This window comes from Pseudonaja textilis, chromosome 12, assembly GCF_049901715.1.
Source record: "Pseudonaja textilis isolate UNSWEBS1 chromosome 12, rPseTex1.2, whole genome shotgun sequence".
In the NCBI taxonomy this organism is placed as follows: domain Eukaryota; kingdom Metazoa; phylum Chordata; class Lepidosauria; order Squamata; family Elapidae; genus Pseudonaja; species Pseudonaja textilis.
In genome coordinates this window covers 78,155-92,937 of record NC_142001.1, presented here as the reverse complement: position 1 = coordinate 92,937, position 14,783 = coordinate 78,155, and the positions used below count along the sequence as shown (strand labels likewise).

Sequence of the window (14,783 nt, the reverse complement as noted above, 5' to 3'; positions counted from 1 at the left end):
TTAGTGTTGGAATAGTTTCTTTCCCAAAAGAGAAAAAAAAGGATATTTCCAATGGATGCAAATTAAATCAGTTTTGGATCCAGAATATTTCCCCTATCTTGTCCCCCAGTAAATAAGTCAGGATAAAACTTAGTAATAGCACCTTTTTTACATTCATACCAAGAAGATAAGCGCATGCGCGCACACACACACACACAACTTAATAAGAAATGCAGAGTCCAGATTCTTTTTAAGTACAGCATTGAGAATTTGGGGAAATCTTGACTTCTCTTTGTAATAGAGTTCACTGAACTGATTTTCCAGCAGCTGCCTTCACAGTTAACTCCTCCTCGCCACAGACCAATTTCAGTGAGAACCAGGCATGTGGGAGCAAAGCTGCCCTGTTTTTGTCCCGTCAAACTACAGCATGATTTTGCTCACACATCCTTCAAGTGCCAGAATGGCTAGGATAAACTCCTTTTTCTTCCCTAAATCTTGCAGCCAGGAGCCAAGATTTAATTTTTCCCAGGGAAACCATCGCAGTGAAGTCATGATGCTACTGGAAAATGCAGGGACAAATATTTGATCCATTTGGGAAATGGATATAAGAAATAAAATAGGTGCCACAAAACATTCATTTGTGAGATGCCACGAAAGAGCTTTGAGACACTCATGTTGCTGGCTTCTTCCAGGAAATAGGTTGAATTTTTAAGGGATGAAAGACATTCCCACAGCCTATCCCTGGACCCATCCCACCCACCCACCGGTCCACCCCTCAGAAAAGAAGGGAGAGGTGGCCAGAAGATAGAGGCAGCTCTGTGAACGAATGTCTGGAATACTTTTTGTTTAATGAAAAAAAAACTTGCAAGTGAAAATGTGTTCTTGTTATACACAGCAGTTGGACGAATGTCCACTTTTATTTTATAGGGAGTCCTCAGCTTATGACTACAATTGAGCCCCAAAATTCTGTTGCTAAGTGAGACATTTCTTAAGTAAGTGTTGCCCTGTTTTACATCCTTTCTTGCCATAGTTGTTAAGTGAATCACTGCAGTTGTTAAGTTAGTAACTCAGTTGTTAAGGGAATCTGGCTTTCCCATTGACTTTGCTTGTCAGAAGATCCCAAAAGAGGATCATATGACCCCAGGGCACTGCAACCATCCTAAGTATGAATCAGTTGTCAAGTGACTCAATTTTGATCACATGACCTTGGGGATGCTGCAATGGTCCTTAGTGTGAAAAATGGTTGTAAGTCACTTTTTCAGTGCCTTTGTAATTTGGAACGCTCACTAAATGAACTGTTGTAAGTCAAGGATTACCTGTACTACTTTGTGGTAAGCCAGCAAAGGGTTCCCTTTGTATTGAAGCTCTTCTTTGGCCTCTTCAAACCAGGAGCCCAATCACAGCAGAGAATTTAGAAGGCTATAATAGTTGGCAACCTTGTGGGTTGTGCCCTCTATCGCAGGCATTAAGCCCTTACCATCTGTGGACCTGTCTGGCTCCAGAATCCTGGGAGTTAAAAGTCCGCAGATCATAAAGTTGCCCACCCCTACGCTGAAGGTACTACAGGTAGCCCTCAAGTTACAACCACAATTAAGCCCAAAATTTATGTTGCTGAGAAATTCGTTAAGCAAATTTTGCCTCATTTTACGACTTTTTTGACACATTTGTGAAGGGAATCGCTGCAGTTGGTTAAGTAAATCTGCTTTCCCCATTGACTTTGCTTGTCAAAAGGTCATAAAAGGGGATCATATAATCCCAGGACACTAACTGTCATAAATCTGAGTCACTGGTCAAGCATCCAAATGTAAACCATGTGTCCATAGGGATGCTGTAGTCATAAAAATGGTCAGTGCCATTGTAACTTCAAATGGTCACTAGATGAATGGTCACTAAATGTTGTAAGTCGAGGACTACCTATACAAAGACTAGACTAGAGAAACATGAGTGACTAACAATCACGTCAAGCTCACTCTCTTAGCCCTAGGAAAGAGGCAATGGCAAACTTCTGAAAATCCTTGCCAAGGAAACTGCAGGGACAATCCAGGCCATTACTAGAAGTCAAAAGGCACAAAGCAAAACAAATGTTTTTCTGCAGCATACATGTCATGATAGTCAAAAACTTACTCTCCGAAGCAGCCAAGAGCAAGGCAAGAAGTAACAGATGAAAGCTTAACAAAGAGTGATCCAACCTAAAACTAAGGAGAAATTTCCTGACGGTGAAAACAATCTGTGGAATGGTTTGTCTCCAGAAGTTGTGGGAGCTCCACCACTGGCGGTTTTCAAAAGGATTGGACAGTCATTTGTTCAAAATAGTATAGCATCTCCTGCTTTGGCAGTTTGACTAGAAGGCACTGTAATTCACAGTGGTGTGCTGATCACTTCTCGTTCAAGTACAATACATTTTTCCTCACTTAAGTTTCCTTAAGTTTTCATAGGAGCATTGCATGGGGAAACTTGATGTGGATATAAGTGGCAGGCTTCGTGCTAGACCCAGCAATATGTCTCAGGTCTCCAGACACCTAACCTATATTCAGAAACGCGCTTCTTGCCAGAATACTCCCAGATGTGACAAGATTGGTTTCTTTATTGCAAGAATAGAGCAACACGCACTAAAAGATTTGCCGCTTTAGCGCAAACACCAATGTGTGTGTGTGTGTGTATAAATGTATATTTGTTTTCTTTTTCGCGGGTACTTATATGTATGGTTTCCCACCACCACCCAGCACAGATAAACTCTGTGGCCAAAACACTAATCACCAGAACCAAACGCCTGGCAGACAAGACATACATAAAGTTTGTTCTGGCGATTAGTGTTTTGGCCACGGAATTTATCTGTGCTGGGTGGTGGTGGGATTGAGCATTGAGGTAGCGGTTAGTGTGTGTTTTCTTCTGGTATATGGTGTGTCCTAGTGTGCCATCTGTTTTTTTGTAGATTGGTACATCTAGGAATTGTAGTTGTTTGTCTGCCTGGCAGATAAGAAACACATAAAGAATGAACTATGCACCCTGACTAAAGTACTGACAGCTAACGGCTTCCACAGAAGCAAAATCACCAGCTTGATCCACAAAAACACACTGAGACATAATGGAGACCTAGAAGATGAACAGACCTATGGAACGGCTGTCCTGCCCTACATAAGAGGTACTACAGACAAAATCAGTAAGATACTACACAGCATCACATCAAGACTGCCTTCAAAACAGACAGAAAAATAGCAGCCATCCTAAGAAACCCCAAAGGTAAAATCGACCTGGAAAACCAAGGCATATATGAAGTCGCCTGTGCATCATGCCCTGCCACATACATTGGACAGACCAATAGAAGAATAAGTACCTGCCTGGATGAACACAATAATGCAGTCAAAAAGCTGGAACACACTTCCTCACTAGTCCAACACATGAAAGCAACAGGTCATAGCATCAACTTCAATGGCATCAAAACCCTAGCCACTATAGAAAACCCCAGCTACAGCATTATCAGAGAAGCCATAGAGATTTAAAAAAGATCTGCAAGCATGAATAGAAGAGATGATTCCACCAGACTGTCAATCATTTGGAAGCCTGCACTCACAAACCAAAAAATCTCCACACCACAAGCCAGCCAAACACCTGGGCACAAATAGACTCCCCCTGATACCTCCAGCTCAAACACACCCCAACCAGGCACCCAGATGAAACCTAGCTTCCTAATAAATGAAAGCCGTCCATTTACTCGGAGCCAAGCCACACTAGAAGCCTCCAATACAGGAACACAATGTTGCAAGACAAAAAAAGCCACAAAACAGACAGAAGATATTAGAAACACCAATCAAGCAGAACACAGCAAACTCCAAGACCAATAAACACAGACCAAGACTCCCAACCAATCAGGATGAAGAAAAAACCATTCTGGCACAGCAGTAGGCTAGTACCAAATTTAAAACAGAAAAAGCTGGGAAAGTCTGACTCACAAACGAACACTATACAGAAGCCTGATGATGGCAGATGAGATTCTGCCAAAACGTTGCTACAACTTTAAAAGCACAACTATAATGACGTGGGAAAATACCCAAACAAAGCTGAATACCATAAATGTATATGTATATATGTATGTATACACACACACACGCACACGCACACACACAGAATTAAAATAGGCTGTGTGAGGAGACAGCTACGTTATGACAGTGATTCTCTTGAGCCTGAGAACCGCACAGTCCTGTCTCACCAGCTTTATTTCTAGTAGTAACTCTGCAATTATGAGACCTTATTATCCATCTGACATATTACTGTTGGTGTTAATTTTCCATGTAGTCTGGTCCTCAGAAATAGTAATCACTTCTTGCTTATTCATTCTTGTATGTCAAAGCCTTGCATTTTGCAAGTGCAGTTCAGGAGATAATTTAAATGCACTATAACCTAGGAATTCCAGAGTTTAAAAGCCAGTTGATTTTTTTCCTACTCTGTTAGTGACATAAAGGTGGATATATTTTATATCTTGAACTACAGCTAGGTGTGGTAAGGAAGTGTTCAATACTCTTGAGCCTCATAGTTCGGGGACACAACTAGCCTACCAAGTAGCTGCAGAAAAGGGTTTGGGAGGAATTTTTATAGAAATTTTATAGAGTGTTGGACTAGAAGACTTCCAAGGTCCCTTTCAGCCCTATGATTCTCTGAACTTCTATCACCTGCTATCTCATCAACCAATTTAGCATTCAGCATTGTTAACATAATAGTTAACATTTGCAATCTGAGTACAAATTGGTGTTGTACAGGTAGTCCTCGACTTACGACCAGAATTGAGCCCCAAATTTCTGTTACTAAGTGAAACATTTGTTAAGTAAGTTTTGCTCCATTTTACAACCTTTCTTGTCACAGTTGTTAAGTGAATGGCTGCAGTTGTTAAATTAGTAACACAATTGTTAAGTGAATCTGGCTTCCCCACTGACTTTGCTTGCCTGATGGTCGCAAAAGGCTCTGGGATACTGTAATTGTCACAAATACTTGCCAGTTGCCAAGCATCCAAATTTTGATCATGCTACAGCGGTCGTAGGTGTGAAAAATGGTCATAAGTCCCTTTCTTGGTGGCATTGTAACTTTGAACTCTCATTAAACAAATGGTTGTACATGGAGGACTACTTGTATAAAACTGATTTGATGACTATTCTGAACCAGTTTTGGAAAAGACATGCCTTTTCTAAGCAATTGAGAAAAAAGTTGAATTTTCTTATGAATCTTACATATGTTAGCATGATCAAACTAGATGCTTTGGGTTTATTTTTGATTCAGAAGATCCATTATATTTTTATTCCCATCTATTTAGGCACATGCACATTTAACTTCTTTGAATCACCATCAGGCACTAGAAAAATAGTATCTCATTAAAAATAAAAACAACTTGGGCTTTCCTTTAAAAAGAAACTTGAAAAGCACTATTGGTCCAAAGTAATTTGTACCAGTCGTATTTGAATCTCTCAGCAATGCCTCTAAAGTAAACTCACAAAACTCTTCTTTTCCTTTCGTGCTCCATAGCCGTGTGTCTGGTGACCTAGCATTTGAATGTGTCTCTAATTGCTGAGTTAGTCACAAGTGCAGTTTGCCACAAGAGCTGGCGGGGGGAGGGGAATCCTTTCTTAAATGTCTGGGTCCACTGATTTCTCCTGGCTTCTTGAAATAAAGTTAACCTTGTCATTGTGTTTGTAAGTATGCTCTAATCCTGTGACCAGCTACTTCTCCTGAGCATTGAATTCAGCAGCTTCAGCCTAGGTGTCACATGCTGAATGTCATTACTTTTGACAGTGGAAATGAAGCAGATAATGCTTGCAACTGAGACTTTAGATTTAAGCTGCCATAAGTACCATAAGAGACTTAATGGTTCCATTCATCTCCTAAAACATGCTGAATGAGAAATAGGTGTTTTGGTCCTGGGTTTTCCCATTCAGGGAGGCTAAACTGCTTTTAAAGAAATACCTACAAGGAAGAAGAAAAAAAACCAATCCAATAATAATCACAAATGTTTTATATTTCTAACAATCTTTGTTTTGTTTTCTTATTTTTTTTAATGTGCTAATAAAACTACTCGTTTCTTTCAGGTGGGTGTACATGGCATTAGAATAGAATTCATCAATGAAAAAGGATCAAAACGCACAGCCACCTACTTACCTGAGGTTGCAAAGGAGCAAGGTCATTGTTGTGCTTTATCTCATATGATCTGGTGAAGAATTTAAACATGCCTAGGAACTTATAATGCAGTTTTTGACCTTGCCCTGATGTCAGATGATGGAGCGGTCCTTTGATTGTAAGGGATGACTCTTTTAAATGCCACTTACACACTTGTAGAATGCAGATCCCCTGGTTCAGAGTGCTTCCCTAGATTAAAGGGATCCAGACATAGGCAGCAGCTGCCAACAAAACAGCATTGGGCCAAAGAGTGATGAGAGATGGTGGACAAAATAATCCATCCAGATATAATGAAGGAATGCTCCAGACACCAGTGTGCAGAAAGCTCTTTTAAAGGGCCACTGTCACCATTTATGAAAACATTTCAGATTTTTTTAAAATCCTCTTACCTAACTGCTCCTGACCCAAAGGTGCTTTTTCAAGAGGCAACTGGACTTTCTTTGTTTTTCTTTGAAGATGTTTAACTTTTCATCCAAGAAGCTTCTTCAGTTCTGACTGACTGGTGAGAGAAAATAGGATTTATACTCTTGCAGTCATCTGGTCGTTAGCATTTTGTCTGAGAGCTGTTGGGGGTTTATCTGTGCCCTTTGGGTCACCTGAATCAGAGTGCAAACAAGTGTTGGAACTGCTGAAAGGGCTGTGTTGTAGATAGAGAGGTGGTGTCATGTACCTTCCCCTCTGCTGACAGAGAGCTGCACAATTTACACTCTGATTCAGATGACCAAGGGGTCATAGATGAACCTCCATCTAGCCTCAATGACTCTCAGAGTACTAATGACCAGATGACTGCAAGGAATATAAATCCTTCCGTTTCCCCACCACCATTGTCAGAACTAAAGAAGCTTTTTAAATGAGAAGCAAAACTTCTTCAATGAAAAATAAAGTGCACCTGCTTCTTAAAAAAGCCCTTTGGGACAACCATGACCTGGATGACTGAGAATGTCCATAGACTCTCTTCTGACATTTCTTTTAGATATACCCCTAAGGTAGGTTATTGAGATAATTCTCTGAAAAAAGGATATCAGGCAAGTCAAAGAAATAGAATTGGCCCTATCAGGTATAATCTTGGTCATAAAAATTGACTTAAGTTTTTTTGAACTATCCCCAAGACCTCTTGTACAGGATATAAAGAGCTATCATAAAAATGGAGAAAGGACTGACACAATGGGCACTGCCTAAATGCCAGACTTCAACTGAAAGCTATTGTTAAACAGCATTTTCCATGGTCACAGTTCAGAGTGTGACACTTAGTTTCTCTAAGGAGCGTAAGTGCTCATAAAATTTTCACTAGTAGGAAATTGGATTTTTTTTAAAAAAAGACTAGAAGTTACATATTTGTCAGGGTTTCTGTGCTGTGAAAGTGCACAGAATCTCCTGCTTATAATTTCGAAGAGTTGCATGGATATTATTGTTGATGTGATATGTATGTAATAGACAAAGTGCAGGTGGTCCTGGACTTACGACCACAATTTGGCCCAAAATTTCATTAAGTGAGACAGTAGTTAAAAGCGCTTTGCCTCATTTTACAACCTTTCTTGCCGCAGTTGTTAAGTGAATCACTGCAGGTGTTAAGTTAGTAGCATGGTTGTTAAGTGAATCTGGCTTTCCCATTGACTGCTTGTCAGAGGGTTGTAAAACATGGTCACGTGACCCTGGGACATGGCAACCGTCATAAACACGAGTCAGTTGCCAAATATCTGGATTTTGATCCTGTGTCCATGGGGATGTTGTGCTGGTTCTAAGTGTGAAAAACAGTCACAAGTCCCTTTTTTCAGTGCCATTGTAATTTTGAATAGTCACTAAATGAATTGTTGTAAATCAAGGATTACCTGAAGTTAATCCTATGGCATTGGCATTGTTCTCAAAACCTTTGGACAGGCAGGAACCAAGCAATAGTTTGTTGGATTGCATAATCCTTTGATAAAATGTAAATATTTGACCTTTGCGCTATAAAGTAGATTTCATTGCAAGGGTCTTTCATATTGACTTGTTCTAAACCAGGGGTCTCCAACCTTGGCAACTTTAAGCCTTTAATTTTGGGAGTCGAAGTCCTCCAGACTTAAAGTTGCCAAGGTTGGAGACCCCTGTTCTAAACTACATTGATTTTAGAATATTGATTGGAATATAAATAACAAAAAAAAGATGAAAATTTACCCTTGATTCCTCCTCCTTTCTGTTATTGCAGAAAAAAGGATCAAGAAATCTAAACAGAAAGAAGATTTCCCAGTGAACATCATGGCTGATTGAAAATCAGAAGGGTTCTCATAGTGCTTTTCTGACTAACAAGTTTTATTAGAAGACATGTTAGTCTCAAAAGAGGCTAGCAAAAACCTGACCTTTTGGTCTTTTGCTACTAACATGGCAGTTGTCCTACTAAGTCTGCAATACACAGTACTATAGATGATTAATGAAAATTCTTAATTTAGTTTTTCCTACACACAATTCGGTCCCCAAACTTAGAAGTGTTGAATGCCAGTTTCTATCATCCCCAGTGAGTGCCAGATTAGGGATGAGCCATTGTGTTACACTGCTTCTCATAACAGAACACAACACTGAAATGTTCAGCTTTTAACCAGCTTACCTGCAGGAAATCCCCCTAGAAATACAAATCTCCAGGCAGTTTGTATTCTTTGCAATCAGTTAAACCTTTTGCAAAACTCTGAGAGCTGATTTTTCTTTGTGTGTTCTCTTCTAATGACTATCCACAGGCTGGGACCATATTCAGACTATAGATTCCTTATTGAGGAAAGGAGGTTATAAGGCTCCAATCACAAACGATTTCAGGAAAACAATAAAACTGACCAGGTAAGAAGTCCTGTCCTGGGTTTTGCTGGAGTTCTATGCAGACCTTAGCTGTTCCTATCCCTGCACTCTTCTGGATGGAGAGCTCTGATGTCATTCCTGGGATCTGTTGGAACCCCTCTTCCACTTTAAGAGTCATGGCCCCAAGTGTTCCTATCCCTTTGGTCTTGACTGTCCACATCCATTCCAGTCTGAGGGCCTCAAGCCCATCAAGTAGTTGGTTTGACTGTTGAGGGGGGGGGGGGAGTTGTTACTAGGTTTTGTATTGGGCTTTTACTTCTGTAAACCGCTCAGAGTCACCATGGGTGAGTTGGGCAACTACATACATTTTCCTAATAAGTAAGTAGCAGACAGTGAGAACTGAAGTCTTGGCATGGCAGAGATGAGTTTTGGGAAGTTATATCTTAACCAAATAAATCTTCCTAGTTTTAGTTCTGTTGAATTTTTCTTGTTCTTCTGGTTTTCCTTTAATGCTTAAACCAGGCATGTCTAATCCGCAAGCCTTATGCTGCCCTGGACATCTAGTCATGTGACTCTACAAGATATAATAAAAATATTTCAAAAATCAAGGCAGTTTGTTATTTATCTACATTAACTATATTTAATATTTCCTATGCGGCCCAAGACAATTCGTCCTCTCTCAGTGAGGCTCAGGCAAGCCAAAGGTCAGACACCCATGTCTTAAACTGGAACAGAATAATGGAGTTGGAAGGGACATTGAAGTCTTTTAATTTTTCCTGCTTTAGCATAGCATAGCTTTACAGCACTCTCTGGGCGGTTTACAGAGCCAGCCTATGATCCCCAACACTCTGGGTCCTCATTTTACCCACCTCAGAAGGATGGAAGAATGAGTCAATGTTGAGCCAGTCAGGATCAAATTCTTAGCAGTGGGCAGAGTTAGCCTGCAATACTGTATTCAAACCACTGCTCCACCAAAAACTTTAGGAGGATTAAGCTTGTCCCACCCACCCCCTTCTCTCTTTATCCCTTTCTCTCCCCACTTTTCCTTTTAGGTATCGTAGTGAGAAGATGACTGTGAGCTACACAGAATACCTTGCCCACCGGCAGCATCACCACTTCCAAAATGGCATCGGGCACACCCTCCCCCCCTACAACCATTATTCCTGACACTGAGCCGTATGACCAGTCTCTGGACTTTTCTGCAAGCCTCTTCCCAGGAGAACCCCCTCCTTCTTGGTCTAGCTATCTCTATTACTGTACCATTTTATGATGATAATTTCCGTTGCCATGTTGACGCTTCTCCACCGCAGGTTAAGCTCGCCATGGCAACGGGTGGAAACGCTGCATCATTACAAAGAACCCCTTTTCTCCTCTCCCCCCTCTTTTTTTTTAATGAGTCACTGGGCTGGCTGGGTTTTCTTTTCTTTTTGTTATAACAACAAAAAAACAGGTTCTCTTTTTTAATAGTAACATTTTAAAGTTCTTCATTTATCACTCAATTGTATCGATTACCTTTTCTGTGAAACTGTTGATGGAAGGAAAGAATGCGAACGTGTCAGGGTAGAGAAGAATGAAATACAGTAGTCTGCTCTTAAAATCATAAAATCAGAAACAAGATAAAGATTGCCTTGAATAGGATGAGTTCTTTAGCAGTTCCCATGATAAAAATGGTTAGACTACGCGAACCTCTGATTCCTGGTCTGGTTGGCCCAGGCAAATATCAGTGATAAGCTGAATTAATTATGATGTGAAACAGATTGTGCTTTTGGTTTGTACCAGGGGTGTCCAACCTTAGCAACTCCTGGAATTCCCCAGCCAGCATGGACTTCAGCTCCCAATTATTCTCCAGACAGCATGGGTGGCTGGGAATTCTGGGAGTTGAAGTCCACAAGTCTTAAAATCACCAAGGTTGGACACCCCTGGTTTAGACAGACCCAGATTGAAGTCCTGGTTCAAATCCTTTCAAATTGCCAATTCAAATCACTGGAACTAAAAATTGACAGATAAATAGTCTCCCCACTCCTGGTTCTAAAATCTGTCTTTGGGTGGATGGTATGATCTGCCAAGCAGCACCAATCAGAGTCTCTCCAAGATTCTCTTTCACCTCTCCAGTGTTTCTTGTGGAGTCTAATCAGGAGGATTAGCTTGAAGAAACTGCTGTGTTAGGAAGTCAACAAATTTGGATATTAGTGCCTTAGGGGAAACAAGTTTTGGGGAGGAAGGCAAGGCTGCAGAAGCACAAGAGGAGTTATACCTATTCCAAATTCCAAACTTTCCACGCAGGTGAAAAATATTCTTTGGAGAGAAGGATACAATTTTTGCCTCTGACCTTACAAGGCTTGCCCCTGTACAAATTAGCCGTTCTTGATGGCACAATTTTTGGTGCTTTTGTTAATGAAATGAAAACCAAAGTAGGTGCACTGAAATAGAGAAAGAAAAAAGAAAAGCCCAGTGGTTTTTAGAAAAATCCTAATGGTTAGTAATTTTAAATTAAAAATGTAATAGCAGTTACCTTTTTTATGAAGCTGCAATGCAGTGCTAGAAGTATTTTTGGATAGTAGGTCTAGGAAATTGTACCAAGTTTTGCAGAATCGGAATTGTTACCATCTCAGGGTGGAAGTAGCAGAGGCAGCTCATCCTAACTCCTAACTCACTGAGTTCTCATTTCAGGCGGTTCCTGAACTCATACAAACTTTAATGAAATAGATCTCAGAGCTCTATTTCAGTGATCCTTCTTGAGAATTAGAAAAACATCTTGGAGGAAGCAGATCCCCCCCCCAATTTCACTCCATTTAGGGATGCGACCTTCATAGACATAGACTACCATAATAAGAGACAGGAAGCCGTATCACAGGCCCTGAAGGTTGAAAGAGTTGACTATGATCCCAGATGGGGAAGTAAGGAGAAAGCCATTTCATCACAGTCTTTCCTTCGATCCACAGTATTTGAACGTCTGGATACTAACTTTCTGTTTTGATGCCTTAATCTTCAAATAAGCAAAAATCCTGAAAAAAGTAAAAAAGGGCAATGGACGAGGAAAAGAACCCATTGGAGCTTCGGTTTGAAGTTCTGGGGTGTCTTTCCCTATCAGGAGGGTGGAGAGGGGGGTTCATTTTTTATGTGAAAAGTATTGTCGATTGCTGTCTAATTGCAACTTTCCCTGTTTTGCCTTGAAAGGGAAACTTGAGCACAAGTTAAAGCAAAATTTCTCTGCTGCAAGCATTTGGAATATCTACCATGGCATACACACACACACACCCACAGAGCCATCTTTCTCATTACAGTTCATGCTTCTGGGTGAGCTCAATGTTAAGTTTTTTTTTTTTTTAAGAAAAGAAAAGTCTATTATATATATATATATTAAATATATATATGTGTATTTAAAGGTGCTAATCATCTTAAGCAGGTCACGTGACTGGTCATGCGGACTCTAAAATCATATCAGATTTTTTTAGGAAAAAAAATCCTCAATATATGCAGATGTTATACAGAATTTCTTACCAGTGTAATAATGATATACTGATTTAAATAAAAATAATCCTGCAGGGTTTGAAGGAAGAGGTCAGCAATACTTCCCACCATGGCTTGGAGGAGGAACAAAAAAACAAAACAAAAAGGATCATCTTGTCAGCATAATGCACAATATTTTTTATTTTCTCTTGTTTTGGGTGTCTCGCTATTGCTTTGGGAACTTAATCAAAAACAACAGCTGTCATTCAAAGGACTGAACAAACTGGAAAGGTGTGCTTTAAAAAAAAAAAGAAAACCAAAAAAAAACCTCCAGACTCTTTTGAACCTGTTGTAAATCTATATGTTTGTTTTGAGAGTTATTCCTGGAATCTTGCAAGGCTGGCGAGATGTCTCAGCAAAAACCTGACGTATGGGTGGCGATCCGTGGGCTTCAGTGGCCTGTGGGCTTTGTTTTTTCCTGGTTGTTTCTTGGGTCAGGGAAGGGCTGGCCATGCAACTGGACTGCTGTTCTTGACGGCAGGGCTCTGCAACCGTGGCAACTTTAAGACTCGTGTGGACTTAAACTTCCAGAATTCCTCAACCAGCCTGGTTGAGGCTGAGGAATTCTGGCAGCTGAAGTCCACAAGTTGTAAAGTTGCCACGGTTGCAGAGGCCTGGCTTACTAAACTGCCCCAATCGTGCTGCCCTCCTTAGGTGTTTCCCTCAGACCCCAAATAGCTTTTGCGGTCCCTCCTTAGTCTGCAAAGCCGTGTCCATTTCCAACCTGGGGTTTTTTTGGTCAGTGAGCCATAGGTCGGTCTTGTTCAGGCGGCGTTTCTTGCCTTATTTCATTCCAAAAAATAAATCTAAAAGGCAGTTTAGTTTTAGCTTTAAATGTTTTCTTTCATACACCTGTGTGGTGAAGGACAGTTTGGGAACAAATGTCCAGCTGAAGCTAAGAGAGAGGAGATGGTGGGACCACCATTATATCCAGGAGAGAAGCGGGTGCATTGCACCATCTTTGTTCTGGGGTTGGACACAAACCCCGCAAGGAAAGATGCCTCCTTCCTGTGCTGATGCGCCATCAGCTGGAAGCACCTGGCCCACCCACCCACCCACACCCACCCCATTTCACGTTGATGATCTCAACCTCTTGATGTGTCTTCAACTTGTTCTGGATTCTTGAAACTGTCTGGAGTAGCCGAAATTTTTGTGTGTTGGACTGAACCAAAGACACCTCCAGCTGAGCCTCAATGCTGCTTCTTAAAATGTCTGCCTTCCGATCCTTCAAAGTCTCTGCAGGATGCAAATGGGTTAACTTTTTTATTTTTGTACAGTTTCTAACTGATTTTTGCTAGTAATGTTAATTAAGTTTGAGGAACCGCTGAGGCTCCTCTGATGAAATTAAACTGGTGACTTTTATGTTTAAATAAAATAATATAGAAACCCGACATGTGCCTCTCAGATTCTAAGGGTTTCTGGTTACACTTCTTAAGACCAGCAATGATTCTTTATATACAAAGATATGTTTTTTCCTTGTTTTTTATTATTACTGTTTCAGAAAGAAAGAAATAAACTTCCTTCTGCTCTGAAGCCAGTGGTCACACTGGTACATAAATGCACTGAGTTAAAAAGAAAAAAAACTTTTGTAACAACTTATGACTGTTTTTGTATATCAAAGCTGATTCTTTCCAAAAGATTTGGATCTAGTTTCTAAGTTATTTTAGTGTTTTATATGTTACAAGAATTAATTGTTCACCAGCATAATAACTAGTTATCTTCAATGGAAAAAGTGGCATAGGTGGGCTACCTGGAGTAGCTCAAGCCCCTCCCCCTTTTCCTTTGACTATTGATTACAATATTATCACAGGTTACCACAAACTTCCTTCCATTAAGACTCGATTCTTATTTCCATGTTTATTTGCTATTAGTGTGAAGAAACTGTTGATTAAAAAAAACGGGCATTTTATAAGTATGGCTTAAAGATAAAAATGAGGAAAAAGTTTAAAAAAAACTACTTTAGAAGGTAATTTGTGGGTCTGTGAGATATGGCTGTGGAAAGATATTGTAGTAGTTTTAACACTATTGTTATTACCTTTTAAATCATTTACCCAATAAAATGAGGAAAAATTGCAGCTGCTTGTATTAATGGTTTCCTTGCACTTTGATGCCTTTCCTTAAGTTTTAGATCTGGTTGTGTTCAACCAGAAGGAATGACGGGAACTAGAAAACCCCCCACCCCTCCCCACCCACAGAGGCAAGAGAGGTTTGAAATAAACTTTAGTGAAGTTTACAAGTAGTCCTTGGCTTACAACAGTTCACTTAGTGACCATTCAAAGTTACAACAGCAAAAAGTGACTTGGATCAGAGGAGATGTATCTCTATAAAAGTGGCCAGAATGAAAAGAAACAAGCTGTACATCCTAAAGGAGG

General features: G+C 40.3%; 2 protein-coding genes across 4 annotated transcripts in view; both read left to right on the top strand.

Annotated features, from left to right (window-relative positions):
- AMMECR1 (AMMECR nuclear protein 1) overlaps positions 1-14,486 on the top strand; it is a 199,582-nt gene extending 185,096 nt beyond the window's left edge. For 2 of the 3 annotated variants that reach the window (XM_087940832.1, XM_026703143.2), the window contains exons 5-7: positions 6,051-6,141; positions 8,847-8,943; positions 9,954-14,486. In XM_087940832.1, coding sequence (XP_087796958.1) covers positions 6,051-6,141; positions 8,847-8,943; positions 9,954-10,068 — 303 coding nt within the window. In that variant the 3' untranslated portion in view covers positions 10,069-14,486. Of the gene's footprint in view, positions 1-6,050; positions 6,257-8,846; positions 8,944-9,953 lie in introns of all 3 variants that reach the window. The other variant, XR_015745019.1, reaches the window with a different exon arrangement.
- CHRDL1 (chordin like 1) overlaps positions 1-14,783 on the top strand; it is a 271,500-nt gene that overhangs the window by 233,885 nt on the left and 22,832 nt on the right. The window lies entirely within an intron of this gene.